General features: G+C 39.8%; 1 protein-coding gene across 1 annotated transcript in view; it reads right to left on the reverse strand.

Annotated features, from left to right (window-relative positions):
* Positions 1-18844, reverse strand: part of LOC126298412 (uncharacterized) — a 538508-nt gene that overhangs the window by 148915 nt on the left and 370749 nt on the right. Inside the window, exon 17 of the mRNA XM_049989733.1 lies at positions 5992-6118. Coding sequence (XP_049845690.1) covers positions 5992-6118 — 127 coding nt within the window. The remainder of the gene's footprint in view (positions 1-5991; positions 6119-18844) is intronic.

The raw sequence follows: 18844 nt of genomic DNA on the forward strand, positions 1-18844 counted from the left end.
AGTGGCATTTAGTGCAAGTTTGCAAGTAAGTACTGATGACAAGTTCCTTCTTTTTGGCATTGTCTGATTGTGTTCGTGCATTCCTTTCTGTTTGGGTATGTTAAACACTTGTAGTGGTAGAAGTGATCAAAATACCTTTTGATGAGAAAGTAACAACCCAAGGGATAATTAGACATTTGCCAGATGAGATTGGATGGTCATTTTGTGGATCATGTCTGCTGTCCTTCTTTTATATAGATGTGACCTGTGCTTTGTTCCAAGGACTGACCAAAGTTTTTCATTGACAGATCCATGACATATTATGCTTAGAAGACTACATTGGGTGCAAATTCTGTATAGAATGAGGGGCATTTGATTGGACACTGCACCCTTGTTTAATTCTTGTAATTTAATCAATTTTTCAATGCTACTGACGCTGATATCACTCATTTTTGAATGAGTGCAAGAATTAAATGGATGAAATACCTCTGTGTCTTCCTTTGTAAGAGAACATTTGAAAACAGCTTAAAATTTCTGCTGTAACTTTGTTACTCTCAATTTTGGTTCCTCTGACTTCCGTTAGTGCCTGGCCACTGACATAGGTGTCTCTGACAGCCTTTACATATGACCATAATTTCTTTGGATTTTGGAGAGATATTTTGATAATATTCTGCTGTGGTACCTGTCAAACATGTTACACATTGGCCTTTCAACAACCAAATGCCTTTCATTCATCATCCTCTGTCTACAGTCCTATGCTTTGTTCTACACTTATTATGCAGTAGCAGTCCCCCCCCCCCCCCCTCCCACACACACACACACAGTGACTGTTTACTATAGAGGGTCCATCCCAGTATGAAATGTTCTAGTGACTATCTACACAGTGCTTGGTTGCCCATTCTTTTAAACTTAAGCAACAGTTCCCTACAAGCTCCTACCCAAATGTAAATAGTTTGGACTCCTCTTTGGGGTATGTCACAATTTTCATTCTATCTAGTTCATCAAAAATGAAAATCTTCTTGTTTGCTTTAGTTGCACTTTTTAATGTATTAAACATTTTTATTACTACTTCCACATGCTCACTGACTCCATGTCATTGAGGTCAAGTTCATTTGTAGTCATTAGATCCAATACATTTTCATCATAAATGGGCTTATAAACTATCTATTCTACATTGGTTTCAGTGAAGGCATTAAGTACCAATAATGTTTTACAGAATATGTTGTTACAGATGATTAATGTCTCCTCCAACAATGACAGTAAAATTGGCAAACAAACAAACTAGTGAGCTGAGATTTCCTCTTAAGTTTTTATTACATGTGAATGTGAGTCTGGAGGCCAACAGAAAGATCAGTTTATTAGTTTATGCCCTCACTTGACCAAACAATATCATAAATAGCTCCAGTTTCTCTTTTCGTGTATTTTATTTTCTTGTCTACCACAACAAATATATCACCTCAATTCACCATTAGTCTGTCCTCTTGATTCACACTTACATTGATCCTAAAAATCAGAGTGTTTTCAATTTTGCATTTTAGCCAGTTCTCTATACCTATTAACATGTGAACCCCACTGCTTTTTTACATTTCTTCAAACTCTGGGATTTTGTTGTGAATGCTTTGGCAGTTGATCAATAGGATTTTAAATGTCCTACCTGTAGGAGGGGGGGGGTCTGGTACCACGCGCCTCAGAATTTGAATCCCCGCCAGACGTCATGGACGTCGAAGACCCCTAGAGGTCTCTGCATCATCGTGTCATAAGCTGTGGGGGCATGCATGTACTGGCCTGCATGTAGAGTAAGGGCGCTACAGTGGAACATGTGGTTCCAGCAGCCAACAGCGGCACCCCCGATACAATATTTAAGAGCTGGCCTCTCGTTCTGCCAGCAAGTCTAATCGTTGCGTGAGTCTTGACACATCGCCTCGACAAGACAGTGTGTTTATCTTACTTTGATCTCATTAATCGTGGACATCTTGGATTCATTTGGTTGTCTCTGTCACTCCACTGCATCTTGCATGTTGTCGTCATAAGGTCTTTCTCAATCATCCATCATTGTTTCATGTCTGTCCTTTCCGTTCATTTGTTTGTATACGGGCTGCTCTCTGTTAGGTTTTGCCATGGTTTCTCAGTCACCCCACCACTGGAAATGTCACAGTCACAACAGGTTACAACAGGAGGCATTTCTTTGGGCTTTACATTAATACTTTGGTGCCTCCTACAGCTATTATTATTTGGGTCTGTCAGATGGTTTCCATATCTAAGGAACCCTTGTGTGCATTGCGCACACAATCTGTCACCTGGGTATCACTTTCTAATGCATAATGTGTCCCTGAGCCATTTAAGGGGATCCTGCAGTTCTATACCATATGGTGGAAGTGCATGATTGTGTATTGAATATCTGTAATCATAATATATAAAATAGAATGTGCAAATCCAAATAAATTGAAAATAATTTTTTGTTTAATATATTTGATATCATGTTGTATGCTGCTTTTCACAATGCTCAGTGGGTAGAAAAATGATAAATAAATAAATGAAACATTAAGTAAAATATTTGCTGTAGAAGGTTTGCCCAAAACAATCATCTCAGATGATGATCCTCAATTTTTCTCTCATCAGCGTTAACTCTTTTATTTACAAAATGGACTCTACCACTCTAACATAAATAACATATATAATGTTATATAATATTTACTATGTGTATCTAATTTTATTTTTTTATCTCATAATATTAATAAATTGTACAGAAACACATGCTTCAAAGAGGTAGAGTGTGTCATTTAAATTTTTCACTGGTATTACAACTGTGTATATGACACCTATCTATGTGAAACGTGTACCCTGCATATGTTTTCTTATCATACAGGTTTTGTGTTCAAGAAGAGTTTGATTAGTGCCTCCATTAAGAGGAATGGTTTTCTTCACTCTGCTATGCTTGCTTGCTTCTCGCACACTAAAAATGACATGCTTCTGTAATCTACAATGATGAACAAGTAAGTATGCTATTAATTCTACATCTACATCTACATCTACATACATACTCTGCAAGCCACTGCACAGTGCATGGTGGAGGGTATGCTGTAATACTACCAGTTGTTTCCTTTATGGTTCCACTCACAGATAGAGTGAAGGAAAATTGAATGTCTATATGTTTCCATATGAGCTCTAATTTCTTGTATCTTATCTTCATGGTCCCTACATGAAATTTATGTTGGGGGCAGAAGGATCATTCTAAAGTCAGCTTCAAATGCTGGTTCTCTAAACTTTCTCACTAGTGTTCTTCAAAATGAATGTCTTCATTCCTCCAGGGATTCCATTTGAGTTCATGAAGCACATCTGTAACACTTGCATGCTGATCAAACCTACCAGTAACAAATCTAGCAGGTCACCTCTGAACTCATTTGATGTCTTTTTTCAATCTGACCTGGTGTGGATCTGACACGTTTGAGTAGCACTCATGAATATATTGTGCTAGTGTCCAATAAGCAGTCTCCTTTACAGATGAACCACACTTCCCTAAAATCTACCAATAAACTGAAGTTGACCATTCACCTTCCCTACCACAATAATCACATGTTCATTGCATTTCACATTCTTTGACAATGTTATGCCAAGTTATTTAAATGATGTGACTGTGTCAAGCAGGATGCTACTAATGCTGTATCTGAGCATCATGGGTTTGTTTTTCCTACTCAGCTGCATTAACTTACATTTTTCTACATTTAGAGCCAGCTGCTGTTCATTTTGTCGAGGTCATCCTATATCATCCTAGACTGACTGATCTTTGATACCTTCCTGTACACCACAACATCATCAGTGAACAACTGCAGATTGCTGCACACCCTGTCCACCAGATCATTTATACAAATAGAAAACAGCAAGGTCCTATCACACCTCCCTTGGGCACCCCTGATGTTATCCCTGTCTCTAATGAAGCTTTGCCATCAAGGACAACATACTGGGTTCTATTATGTAAGAAGTCTTTGAACCTATTCCATATGCTCTTACCTTCTGCAGTGGGGTACCATGTTCAATGCTTTTCGGAAATCTAGAAATATGGAATTTGCCTGTTGTCCCTTCATCCATAGTTCACAATATATCATGTGACAAAAGAGCAAGCTGCATTTTGTACGAACAATGCTTTCTAAAACCATGCTGATTCATGGAAATGAGCTTTTCAGTCTTTAGGAAATTTATTACATTGGAAATCAGAATATGGCCTAGAATTCTAGTGCAAACTGAACTTAGGGATATTGGTCTGTAATTTTGTGGGTTCAATTTTTACACTTCTTATAAGCAGGAGTCACTGCACTTTATTCCAGTCACTTGGAACTTTGCACTGGTGGAGTGATTTGAAATAAATGCAAACTAGGTAATGGGCCAATGATGTAGAATACTCTTTGTAAAACTGAATTAGGACTCCATTTGGAACTGGCAGTTTCTTTATTTTCAACTCTTTTAGTTGTTTCTCTATGTCAGGGATGCTTAATACTATGTCAGATGACAGTATGTTTGTATGATTCTTGTTCATGAATGATTTCTTAAATGTGGAATTTAAAATTGTGTCCTATCTTCTGACTAAATTGGACACAGTATTTTTAAATGACTGATTTTACAACCAATGTTAGTCAAAGTGAATTCCAAAGAATGACTCCAAAATTTTATGCTTTAATGATTTATTGTTCCTTTTCTTCTATTTTTAGAAATTTAATTTGCTGTAGTCTGTATTAGATTTAAATTTAACATAGTCTGTATCTAGATTACTGCCACATATAGTAATGATTTATTTAATTTATTGATATTGTTTTCAGAAATAAATCACTGCTGCCTCAGAGCTAAGGATGCTATGAGATTGATTGTTTTGTTTATTTTGGATTTATATACACCTTACAGATTCTCACAATTTTAGATCCTTTTTCTTTCAGGACATTTGTCTGTTAATTTGCAAAGCATGTTTCTATTTAAATACAAGTTATCTTTGATTTATAGATTGTATGATTTATCCATTGAAAAGTTTTTTATAGCATTAATAACTATAAATTTCCTTTTGCTTGATGTTAATTATCTCTATTTGGCTACTTTCATTATTTTAGTAATAATGTCTTAAAGCAGTACAGCTTTAAATTTTAAGGAAGTTTCATTATTTTTCTGTGTGTTTTCTTTTGCTATTAAAGATTTACTGATTGCTGTACTTTCTTATATTTTTTCATGTATATTGTGACCAAACAGTAGCTTTTTCTTTATTCTGTTAACAATTTATGGGTATCTTCAGAAAAAGTTCAATCTGTTGCCAGAAAGAGGAGGTTGTTTGCTGTATCTTGATAGCAATGAAACATCAGAGGAATTATTATTTACTTGAATATCAACCAAGAGAGTAATTTTACATACTAAACTTCCAGTGTTGTTGACTTATGCAGTTATTAAGAGAGATATATGTGTCAGTGGGATTTTTGAACAACGTTCCAAACTGTATGGGGCAGGGATGCTACTGTAATATGATATTTGTGAATCTGACAGGGAGCCAACACAGACTCAGTCATCCTAAAATGTCCCCATGATCAATATATACTGTTCTGTATTAGTTATCTGCATTGTAGTGAATTAAGTGCCACAGAAACAAATTGATGACTTAAGAGATAAAGTTTCATTTCTTGGTGTGTACACAAAACACCCAAAAATTTACACATCTAGGACAGCTATCAGAATGCAGAATGCTATCATTCACCATATGATCATTAATTTTGTAGTGTAATTATTTGAAACCATCAACATTACAAGTGAATGCCATTACTTAAAAAAGTTAATCAGTTAGCTCTTTCAGGGGGTTTTAGTTTTCACCAGCAACTGTGCATTTTTGTTTCAATTTGTAAGAAATGTGGTGAATATTACATATGACCATTAAAAATTCATTATTCAGTTCTACAGGAGTGTTAAAAGTTAATTTTTTGTGGCTCTGTACATAACTCATCACAAAAAAGTAAGATGATATGTTATCAGAGAAGGAATTTTTACCTTTATAGTTTCATTAAAAAGCGAGACTAGTTCTGCTTTTATCCCACAACTGTCAGTTTCTGACAGCAAAAATGTATTACCTATATATTGCAAGGTCTCTATAAGTGTCTCAGTCAATGGAAAGACCCTGTAACAATATCATAAAAGAAGAAAAGATGTAAGTTTATGGGCTGTGGATACTGAGCATCAGAATTATACTCCATATCTCTATAATAATGTAAAAACATAGCATATAATAACTAATCTTTATGCAGTGTACATGCAATAACAAATTACCAAATAACCAGTGCTTTAAAATAAATTGTATTAAAAATATTGCATTTCATTACTCCATTTTGGAAGTTTTGAGAGAAGAATATTTTATAAATGTAGATTTCCAATTCAATGCAATGTACTATTGGTGAGTTTTTAAATCCACAGCAACACATGAAAATCAGTGAAAATAGACATCCTATCTGCAAGATTAAGTTCACTGAAGTTTATTACAGTGGAAGCTTGCTTACCAATCACCTCTCATAACACACAATACACGTAACAAGGAAAACAAATTGTAAAAAAAGATTTGCTTCACAAGTAGTGTTTCACATGAATGATGATGATTTAGTGTGACATCACCAGCCATTTGCATGCGGTGGGGGAAACGTTAAAAAATATGATAACCTTTCATTGTCAGCAGTGGCTTATGAACAATATCATTAGTATGTACTGTAGTCTGGGTATAGTGGTCTTTCTGCTACCGTCTTAGTGCAGTTTGTGATTATACATCTTTCTAAACTTTTATTCACAGAGTGTTTTTTGTGTGGAAATTTTAATAACCTTCATAGAAATACCCCCAAAGATAAAGTTGCAGGAAAATGACCATAAGACAAAGAAAATGAGCTTAGAAATGAAACATAAAATCATTGAAAAACGAGAATCTGGTGTGAGTTGCTGATTTAGCATGCAAATATAATAAGTCTACATCAACTATTTCCATTATTCTCTGGAAAAAGAACAAGATTAAGGAGATAGATGCTTCAAAGGGAGTGACAAGAGTATCTAAAGAATGGTTTCATATTCTGGACAATGTCGAAAGGTTGCTCCTTATATAGATTAATGAAGAGTAATTTCTAGGTGATGCTATTAATGAGATCATCATTTGTGAGAATGTGGGAATGATTTTTGCTGACCTCGATAAGAAGATGCCAGGATCATCAGTGGCCAAAGGAGTGTTCAAGGAAAGTTATGGGTGGTTCGAGAAGTTTAAGAGAAGAACCAGCATCCATAGCATTGCGAAGCATGGTGAAACATTCAGCTCCAACACAAAGGCAGCAGAGAACTTCATCAGCAACTTCAAGATGCTCATAGATTCTGAGGGTTATCTGCCACAACAGGTTTTTAATTGTGATGAGGTGGGCCTATTCTTGATAAAGATGCTGAAGCATACCTTTATAAAAGCAGTGGAGAATGCATTGCCTGGTTACAAGCTAATGGAAGTCTGTCTCACACTGCTGTTCTGCGCAAATGCAAGCAGTCACTTGAAAATTAAAATGCTGCTTGTTTACAGTTCAGAAACTCTGTGAGCCTTCAAGAAGTGTAACGTCCAGGAGAGCAGGTTAAATGTAATGTGGAGGCCCAACAACAAGACTTGGGTGACATGTGACCTTTCTTGTGATTGAATCAATGAAGTGTTTGGTCCTTCAGTGAAAAAATATTTGCTTGAGATGAATCTGCCACTCCATATCTTGCTTATTATAGACAATTCTCCTATCCATTATCAATGCCTACAAGACCACCTCCTTGAAGAATTTCAATTTGTGAAGACCCAATTTCTGCCTCCCAACACCACTCCATTACTCAAGCTAATGGGTCAGCAGATTATTTCTAACTTTAAGAAGCTCTGCACTAAAGCACTCTTCGAGCATTGCTTTGAATTGACTGAAGCTACCAATCTCACTCTCAGAGAGTTTTGGAATTATCACCTCAACATTGTTGCCTACATCAAGATGATTGAATAGGCATGGGATGGGGTTACCAAGAGAACTCTCACTTCTGCTTGTATGAAGCTCTGGTCAGAGAACATTGTTGAATGTTTGAGTCAGTGCCTGTGGACCCTGCAGTCAATGGGATGGTGTCTTTGGCCAAGATCAGAGGACTAGAAGTGGATAACAATGATATCAATGAGCTTGTGGAAGATCACAGCCAAGAAATGACCACCAAAGAGCTTATGGAGTTGCAGTGTGTTTCACAGCAGGAATTTGTGGAGAGGAGATCTTTAGAGCAGGAGGAGGAGGAGGTAGTAACTGCAAAGCAGCAATCTTCTGGCACAATAAGATAAAAGCTGAAAGCATGGGAATTGGTTGTATTGTGCACTGAAAATCATCACCCCAATAAAGCAGTGGCTACTTGCACAACAAATTAATTTAATGGTAATACTGTGTTGTGTTTTCAGCAAGAGTTGAATCATCAGTAGAAACAAATAACTATAGATAGCTTCCTAGTAAAAAGAATTGGTTATGTATTGTGAATAATACAGTATGTATAATTTTCTTTTAATAAATGGCATGAATAAGGTTAAACTTTTATTACTTTTTATGTGTTCATTATCATATTTTACATTAATTTATGTGTGATAAATTGTTTCACATAATGAGTGTTTCATACTATGAGTAAAATTCTAGAATGAATTATGGTTGCTATGTGAGGTTCCACTGTACTGTTAATTAACCAGGAAAATTTCTAAACAGAATAATTATATATTCTCACACAGTTTATTTGCAACAAAGTAACCAAATAATCTAGGAATGTATTTTTGAAAATTGTGTCTATAATTTTCAGCTGAGCTATGTAATAACTATTTGAAAATACATATGGCTATAAAGTTTCCAAATTCTTTGTAGCAACACTCTCAGCCATTGCATAGTCATACAGAAAAAGATATGTACACTGAACATCATTTGTTCTGTGTGAAATAATGTGCATAGAATAAACAATAATTGTCATAAAAGTGATACCAAATCTCAGGCACCATGATGATAAAAAAAATTAGCTACAAGATTTAATTTTACTGAAATACTGAAACTGTAGTATAACTATGTGCTAAGCAGATCTTATTTTATTCAAGATAATCTGTTATATACATCAAATTGACTAGATGCTTGTATGCATGTATATCTGGGATCTCCTCCCCAACTGCTGGATTGATTTCAACCAAATTTGGCACAGAAACAGCAGGATTCTAATGTCAACCAGTAGAGTGGTAACATGCAGGCACCCCCTAGTAAGGTGCAGTAAAGCTGCTGCATTGAATGGAGATCGTATTGAAAAACAGGGTTTCATAGTTGAAGGAGTGGGTAATAATATGGTATATTGGAATCCTAAGTAAAACAAACCTGTTTTCAGAAAAAAATTATATTACCCATTGAATGCACTCTGTACAAGCTGTCTTTGTGAGAAGCACTCTGGAAGGAGAGCTCATGTCACCTCACCTGGTGGGATCCTGTTACCTCTGAGCACCTACAACCTTGTGTCTGCCAGGACTCATTCTGTATTGCACTTGCATGATGGAATGTTTGCTGTACCAGCCACTATCCTTTGACAACTTGAGCTTTGATTTTGAACTATGTACAGGCATTAATATTGGCTGGCTATCTTCTTTTTGTGTGACACTGAAAATATACAATATTGTTTTACTCTGTGTTTCTCTTGTCTCAGTGTAATAAGCCAAATGAATTGTGCTCATAATTACAGACTTCTACAGTAGTGATGAGTCTTTTCAAACTCTCAGTGAACCAAAATATTGGAAACCATGGACTTTGAATTGATGAAGCAGTGACTCCAACAACAGCAGGAACAGCAACTTCTTGATCAGCAATTACTGGAATGAGGGCAACAGCAGTTGGTCTTACTACAGGAACAAATAACGGCATTATCTATAAGGATTCATACATCTTCAGCAGTTCCACTGTGCTTTCTTTCTGGTTGGCACTGATGATTGAGAAACATACTTATGGCACTTCCAGTATCACTTTAATGACTACAAGGTAACCTCTTCTGATCAGCAACAGTCATTTTTTCTTTTGTTGATTTCCACTGTTTGTTGGGTTTGCTCCGTAAGCTGTTTCCCACAAAACATCTAGATAGTTTGTCTTTTGCTGAACTTTGTAATCTGCTGTTGGATAATTATGGGTGCATTTGCTTGCTTGAAATTTCACCAGCATTGTAAACAACTATGGAAACTGATGACGACTAGGCCACCGACCTTTAGGGCCTTATTCACCATTGTGCTTTTGTGTGTTCCAAAGAACCATGTTGCTGATTGTATGCCAAGTCCTTGATTTGGGACTTGCCTCACCAACATTTGTCTGAAAAGGAAGTCCACTCCCATGCTTTACAGCATGCTGATTCATCCTTAGATGAAGTCCTTAAAATTCTTCAGGCTTTTGAATTCACACAGGGAACCAAAAGCCAGTGGGAGGCTCAGTCTGCAGTGTTATCTGTCACCACCACTGCAATGGTTAACACCACCTCTCAATGTAACCAGAAGTCACATGCTCATGTCAGGTGCTCCAGTAAACATGTTATGCCATACCAGTCAGTGACTTAGAGGTATGTGAATTTGATGATGACACTTCAGACTGTCTCCAAATGATCTCTGTTTCCTAACCCAATTTCAGAATCTTTTCTTGGTTCTCCATCTCGACTGAACTCCACTTTGTGTCGTCAATATTTTGTCCTCAGTATTTTCTCTGACTCCCTCATTCCCTCTGCTGCATCAATTAGCTACTTGCTTTTCATGTGGCATTATGTGTCACATTACTTATGTGTGGCAGCCATCCAATGCCCAGAATCTTGGGTACAATATGTTGTTTGGTTCTCCCGTCTCATCCCCCATGGGATCTCATCAGAGCTCTCTTGCAGAAGTAGTGCTCTCCACTAAAATACTGACCCATTCTGCAATGGGTCAGTCTGTCAAACTGGTAATCATGTTACGAATGAATGGCCTGGAGGTCCTTTTTCAGATGGATACTGGTGCATCCTCTCCTTTTATGAATATTACCTACATTACGTTATGTTTTTCCTTGCTACAGCCTTCTTGACAGATAGTAATGACATGTGATGGCCATGAGATATGTGTGAAAGGTGTTTTTGCTATGGAAGCCTCATATAAAAATGTTTCATGGAAACTGTCCTTTTTGGTTGTTATTTCAGGTGATGTGGAAAATATCTTTGGGTTATATGCATTCAAACAGTTTGGGTTTCCCATTTTATGTCACTGGTGACTTAACTGCATCTTATTTGTATCTGTTTACCCCTGTGTTACTTTAAGCTGCAGATCTAGTGATAAAAGCTCATTTAAAACCAGGCTCCTTGCCTTATGTCTCGTGGGACACCCTGATTCCACTCATCTTGCAAGACACAGTTATGGTGGAATTCAACTAATTGGAAGCCCTCAAGGTGATTATCCCTGTCTCATCCAGCCACTAGCTTTACTTTTTGTAATCATGAAAAAACTGGATGGTCCCTCCACCTATTTGTTGATTTTAAGGCCATTAATGTGCAGGTCACTGTTGATATTTTTCTCATTCCCTGCCCAGAAAAACTGTTTTCCATGTTAGAAAATGGTGTCTGTTAGACTAAGGCCAGTTTGTCAAAGGCATAATTGCAGTTGCAATTGCACACAGGATTTCAGGATCTGTTGGTCCTCAGCACACTCTTTGGCTTCTGTAGGAGTCACAGTCTCCACTTTGGTATTTCTAGCAAGCCAGGTGATCTTCCAGCATTACTTGGAGCAAATGATACAGGACATTCCTTCATACTACATGTCTTTAAATGATAGCATACTGATAGGGGTCTCAATGAATGAACACCTACAGGAATTGCAATCTTTGTTTTCTCCATTAACCAAAGCTTGTCTCACATGTAACCTTCACAACCGTAAATTTCTCCGTTGAGTACTTTGGGGTTAACATTAGTCAACAGGCCATCTGTCCTACTGGACACATGCCTGTGTGACAGAAAACATACCCAGGTCTTGGAATTTCATGGAATTGCAATCCCTTATGAGAAAAATTAGCTATTATGTCCATTTCATTCCCCATGTTTCAAAATTGTCGTATCTCCTCAATGCATTGCGGAAAAAGGGGTTCCATTCTGGTTTCTTCCAGAGCATCACACAGCTTTTTCCTCTCTTTAATGAACCCTCAAATCGGCACCATGTCTCATCCCATTTTCACTGTGGAAGGCTCTTCTTCTTGACACAGATGCCACGCCGCATGGAGTTTGGGAGGTTGTGTCCCACAAGGAGGTGGAAGACTATCAACATCCTATTGTGTTTGTGTCTAAGATATTCAATTCTGCCCAATGCATCTACTCACAGATTGATAAAGAGGCGCTGTCCACACCTATCTATATGACATCAAGTTCCAGCTGCTGCTGACCATAAACCATTACTGACACTGTTTAGACCAAGTTATAGCCTCCAGGACAGTACAAAGGCAGTGGAATTGGACATTGTTTTTATCAGCCCATACCTGTGACATTCTCTATAAGCCAACCAGCCACCACTCGAAAGGTGATGCTTTGTCCTGGCTACCTGTTGGCACCAATCCAGAATTTCAAACCCTGGAAGGCATTATCTCTCAGCTGGATCTGAATTGTACATTGGCTCTGCACAATTTTCCCCTTGATGTTACATTAATGATGGTCCAGACAATGCCAGTGTCTACTCTTGACACTGTGACTAAATGTGTTAAGTGGGGGTGGCCACCTCATCTCTCAGCTAAGAACGAAGGTCAATTGAAATTTTTTTCTTTTTTCCTTCCAATACTGGCTCGCCCTCGTTGATTGTGTTCTCCTGCTGCAAATCTGAACATGAATGGCCTTGGGCCATTATTTTCCCAGCTCTGTGCCCTCAGGGTTCTTGCACTCCTACACATTGGTCACAGTGGCATATCCCACATGAAAACCCATGCTGCCATGCCTACTGCTCAGCCTACTACAAGGACATCAAGACCATGGTCTGGTCAGCACCATGTATGCTCAACAGCAATCTGCACACTGCCGAGGTGTTCCTCTCCTTGCCCCCGTCGAGCCCTTGGCAGCACCTCCACATAAACTTTGCTGGTCCCTTCTTATGTCAGATGTGGTTGGTTGTGGTAGACTCACATTCCAGATTTATGCATACCTAACCTATGGGTTCCATGAAAATGTGATCAAGCCCCTTTCACACATTTTTGCCAATGAGGACCTCCTGCAAGCCATCATCTCAGGCAATGGCCTCGGGCTCACCTCCACCCAGTTTTCCAATTTCTGTGAAATGCACAGGATAGAACACCTTCTTACAGTACTGTATCACCCCCAGTCCAATGGGAAAGTGGAACAGATGATTTTGAATTTCAAGAGAAGATGGGGCCCTCATACAGTTCACACCATAGGACAATGTCTCACCTTATTATTGGTATCCTATAGGCCTGCCCCAATTGCGGGGAAGAGCCTGGTCAAATTGCTCTGTGGATGGCAGTCTCGCACTCCTCCCTCTCTGCTCTTACCCCTGAACCATAATCTGTTCTGGTCTCCAGTCTGTCACCAATACTGTATTCGTTCCCTAGTGTCAGCCTAATTATTTGGATGCCATCTGACATACAATACTGGCCATCATCCAGAATGTGCATGACTGCCAGATGTATGAAGTCACCAAGAGGGTCACCTCTGGAGATGCCATTAGAACAGTGGTGCCACAGGATGGCATCAGCATGCCTCTTTGGTCTGTAAAACTAGTTCCCCTAGCCTTGTCCACTGTAGATGACGCCTCTCCCCTGCCACCAATGCCAGGCCCCTGGTGAACTGTTAGTTATGGATTGGGCTCTGATGCCCCACCTTCCCTGTTCCAGGGTCTCCAGCTGCAGACCTGTGGTTTCTCTGGTGACAGCCCCTGTGCAGTTGGAAGTTGTTGAGATGGAGTTGCATGACCTTCTGGGTTCTGCAGGCCCCAGGGTCCAACTCAACTTAAGCAGTGGTGCCCTTGAACCACTGTCCACCAGTGGCACCCCCACATCATCACTGAAGTTGGTGCAAGTTTGGCTTCCACGTCTATGCTCACTCTCTGGAGGGAGGATGTAGTACCAGACTCCAACAGAAATGTCTGCTGTCACAACTATTGATCAATTGCTACCTCCAGCCTGCACCACTGGGTGGAGCTGCAATCTACAAGATGTCTCCACAAGTAGCACTTTGGGAAGAGTCCGTACACCCAGAGCTCATGGCATTTCACCTGGTACGACCCTATAGAGTCTCCTTTTATTATTGTAAATGACGATTCAGCTTGTGTGTGAGGATTTGCTAACTGTGATAATTATGTGGCTGACAGTAGTGGACCAGTGATTGTATACCTATTGCCAATATATTAGGTGTTCTGCGCACTTGAGTTACACCATGAATGTTGAATCAGATAGTGTACATGTATGGAATGTGATTGATACTGAATTGTGAAGAGAAAGGGCAATAAAATTCAAAGTTGTCATCATGACATTGCTGTTGAGACACCCATTAAATTATATCATCTACTCATTTCATTAAACACAAAGTCAATTTTCAAGTGGTGCAGAATCTATAGGAGATGGATACTGCAGATGGAGCATGCAGTACAGTTAACACTGTATCACATCTCCATTATGAGAGCTGTCCAGCTTCACTATTTGAGTGTACATGTGGAGTCCCTCTGACCATAAATTAGTGTTTTTTTATTATTTATTTATTTTTGTTTTGTTTTTCTTTTACAAGTTCTGCTGACACACCTAGAGATTCTGTGGTTCACTAGAGACTGGATTAGGAACTAAATCTAATATTCATAATAACATGCAAATTACTAAGCTATAACTGAAGCCTGTGACCTCTGATGATTGGCTGTAACCATGTGCCTCCCATGCAGAAGACTATTTCTCTTGCATTCTCACTTGATAGAATTTTCACTATGCTTATAACTGCAGACTTCTACAGAAGCTGTAGAGAGGTAGGGGAGGAAGTGGAAAAGAAAGAGGGGGAGATGGAGATGGAAAGATAACAGGGGAGAATGATATGGTCAAAGGGAGGAGGGAGGAAGGTATTTTCAGTGACACAGGGTGGAGGAAATGGAGGAGAGAGAGAGAGAGAGAGAGAGAGAGAGAGAGAGAGAGAGAGAGAGAGAGAGAGAGAGAGGAGGGGGAGGAGGAGGAGGAGGAGGAGGAGGAGGAGGAGAAAATGAAGAGACAGAGAGGGGGGAGGAGGAGGAGGAGGAGGAGGAGGAGGAGGAGGAAATGAAGAGACAGAGAGAGTGGGAAGGAGGAAATACACAGATTGAGGTGGGTGGATGAGGTGGACAGAAGGAGGGAGGAAGAGGTGTACACAAAGATGGGGAGTAGGGGGTGTATCAATTTATGTATCAAACACATACGTGGGTGAAACTGTGGGATAAAGGCTAATATTTTGATTATACAGGGAGAACATTAATAAAACCAACAAAATGCAGGGATGGATTCCTGACTGGAAATGGAGGAAAAAATGTTCTATGAACATGTGTCCGAAAAAGCATCATTGCTATGGTAGAAGGAACTGATGAATGAAAGTTCCTCTGATCATGTGCCATGTGATCCTTGAGTGTTGCAGGCTGTATGATTGACACAGCATACTGTAAGCAGCAGAATAGTATGGTATTCATGTTGGGAACAAGCTGAGGTGGTGTTTGTGTACAGACAAGCAGATGGAAATGCTTGAGGGACAGCACAGCTATACCAAAACAAATACCCACACAGACACCAACCACATCACACAACATTTCAAGGCCTTTTGGGCATGCAGGGAGGTGGCAGATCATGCATACACCAAATTTGGAGGAATGGGTTCTACAAAATACTGAAACAAACCCTAGGCAAGTGGCCCACCCACATGATGCAAGCCAGAGTACAATTATGTGTATCCTGCATGGAAGGATTTTGTTCACAGTTTTTGCACTAGACCATCTGAATTATGGGATTTCTGTTATTAGTCCTCTTTACTGATGAACCATTCTAGTGATTACAGTATGGTGTGTCAATCACAGAGCCTACAACACAGAAGAAACACACAGTATATGGACAAAGGAAATTTCATTCATTAGTGCCATCTACCATACCAATGGTGCATTTGTGGAGACATGTTCATAGGATCTTTTCTCCTCCATTTACAGTCAGGCAGTTTGTTGGTTTTATTAATGTTCACCCTGTATGAGGAATAATAGATAAAAATATAGCTTTATCCAGATATGATTTAATTAATAGCTATTGTTAGTAATATAATGGTGAAAAGAACAGAGATTATTTTCAGTACTTTAGAATTAAAGGAACCTACTCACTGAAAAGTAGAAGTGTTCAGCTATTGTTAGGCATACACAAAAGAAAGAAAAATTGTTAATGTTATTTTTCAGCAGGTGGTCTGGTTGTGGAAGTGGTAGTGTTGGGTGGGGTGGGTAGAGGGGGAGAGAGACAGGAGGCAGGGAAAGGGATTAGGGGTGGGTGGCTAGTAGCTGAGAGTGAGGCAGCCAGTTTGCCAGTTAGGAATGCGGTAGGGAAGGATTGCATGTATGCAGGCTGGCACGATTGTAGAAGCCAGTGGGAAATGGCACACAATAAATGTGATGCGAGGATGTGAATTAGAAGGAGGTGACATGATGGAGGAAGGAAAAACTGTTGGGTGAAGGGTATGGGGGCTATGGGTTGCTTGAGATTGAGGCCAGGATGATTATGGGAGTGGAGGATGTGCTGTAAGGACAGCTCCCATCTGTGCAGTTTGGAGAAGCTGGCAGTGGAGGGAAGGATCCAAACAGCTCAGGCTGTGAAGTAGCCATTGAAACTGAGCATGTTGTGCTCAGCTGCATGTTGTTCCACAGGATGGCTGACTTTATTCTTGACAACAGTTTGCTGGTGGCCATTCATCCTGATGGTCAGCTGGTTGGTAGTCATACCAAGATAAGAGGCTGTGCAGAGTTTGCACCAGAGTTTGTATATGACATGGATGCTTTCACATGTGTCCTAGCTTCTGATGGAGTAGGATAAGCCTGTAACAGGACTGGAGTAGGAAGTCTGAGATGGATGGATTGGACACGTCTTATACCTGTGTCTTGCAGAGGGATATGATCCCTGTGGCAAGGGGTTGGGAATGGGAGTGACACAGCAATTGACTAGGATGCTGAGCAGGTTGGGTGGTTAATGGAACACCACTTTATGAGGCGTGGAAATGCCCTATCCCTCATGAACCTGGTACTGCAAAAACAACTCTACATGGGAAAGACATCCCAGACATTCTCTCTGCAAGATACTTTTACTGTGAAATTATCACTACATACACAACATCTCTCAAAAATGAACCCTTCTACTGCAGCACCTGGCGGATCATTCCAGACATGACCTCCATAAATTGGCTAATCCACTGTCAACTGTCAACATATCCCCCCCCCCTTGGGACACCACTATCTATCAATACTCAATCTTCTCACAGTGAAACCCCTTGATAATGTCTTGTAGCACCCAGACCCTGTGTAGCTGACCTCTTGCTTTTACCACATCTTTCAAAACTCCTTCTCAACACCCCACAAAACCCAGAATTCAAGTAAATCCAAAACACTGTTTTTAACTCTCCACCAAAAGCCTCAATCTCACAGGAGTTTCAGTTCTATTCAAAGGCCTAACCTTCAGTCCTACCTCCACATTTAACCATGCTGGACTTGTCATAGATGTACTCTCCTCCTCCAAGTCTTTACAGTGGAAATGCTGCTTTGCCACCAATCCCTCCAACTAAAGCCAACCTAACCCCAACACTGAACCTTTCCTCTCCCAGGGCATACCACCATCCAGCCAAGGCCCTTCCCCTCCCCCACCCAACAACCCCCTAGTCAGCTTCCAGGAATTCTGTGCCTCCAACTTGGCCTGGAAATCCTTTTCCAGGTCAGTTTCTAAGAACACCAACCTTTCAGCAGAAGAAAGAACAGCCATACACTACCTCAAAACAAATCATCACCTAATCATACTATGTACAGACAAAGGTTCCACCACTGTCATTATGAATTGCAGTGACTACCTGGCAAGAGGCTTTTACTAATTATATGCCTCCTCCACTTATAAACTCCGCCAGAGTGGTCCTATACCAGAAATCTAACATAACCTCTAATCCCTGTCTAAATCCTTAGGCCCATCCCAGAACCTCTCCCATGAGTCCATTTCCCCCTTCACCCCAGTGACACCCTACACACCCACCTTCTACATGCTTCCCAAAACTGTCAACCCTAACAATCTTTGTTGCCCCATTGTGCTCCCACTGAAAGGATTTCTGCTCTCGTTGACCAACACCTCCAACCAATTGCCTGAAATCTAGCCTCCCACATTAAAGATACTTACCACTTCCTTCACTGACTTTCCACCATCCCTATGCCTCTACCTCCTGGATCCCAAGTCATCACTATTGATGCCACCTCCTTATACAGAAACATCCTCATGGCCATGGCCTCAGTGCTCTCTCATGACATCCTTCTGACTCCAAACCCACCACCTCATTCCTAATACAACTTATGAAGTATATCAAGATCCATGACTACTTTTCCTTTGAAGGGTACATTTACATACAAATCTGCAGCACAGCCATGGGCACCCACATGACACCCTCATACACAAACCGTTTTCTGGCTCATCTAGAGTAAACCTTCCTAGCCTCCCAAAATTGCAAACTACCCAGAGTGGTTCAAGTTTATTGATGATATCATCACGGTCAAGACATCCTGTCCACATTCCTTCACAATCTCAACACCTTTTCTCCCATCTGCTTTACATGGTCCTCCTCAACCCTTCCTGGATGTTGACCTCCTTCTCTC

This window comes from Schistocerca gregaria, chromosome X (assembly GCF_023897955.1).
Source record: "Schistocerca gregaria isolate iqSchGreg1 chromosome X, iqSchGreg1.2, whole genome shotgun sequence".
NCBI lineage: Eukaryota > Metazoa > Arthropoda > Insecta > Orthoptera > Acrididae > Schistocerca > Schistocerca gregaria.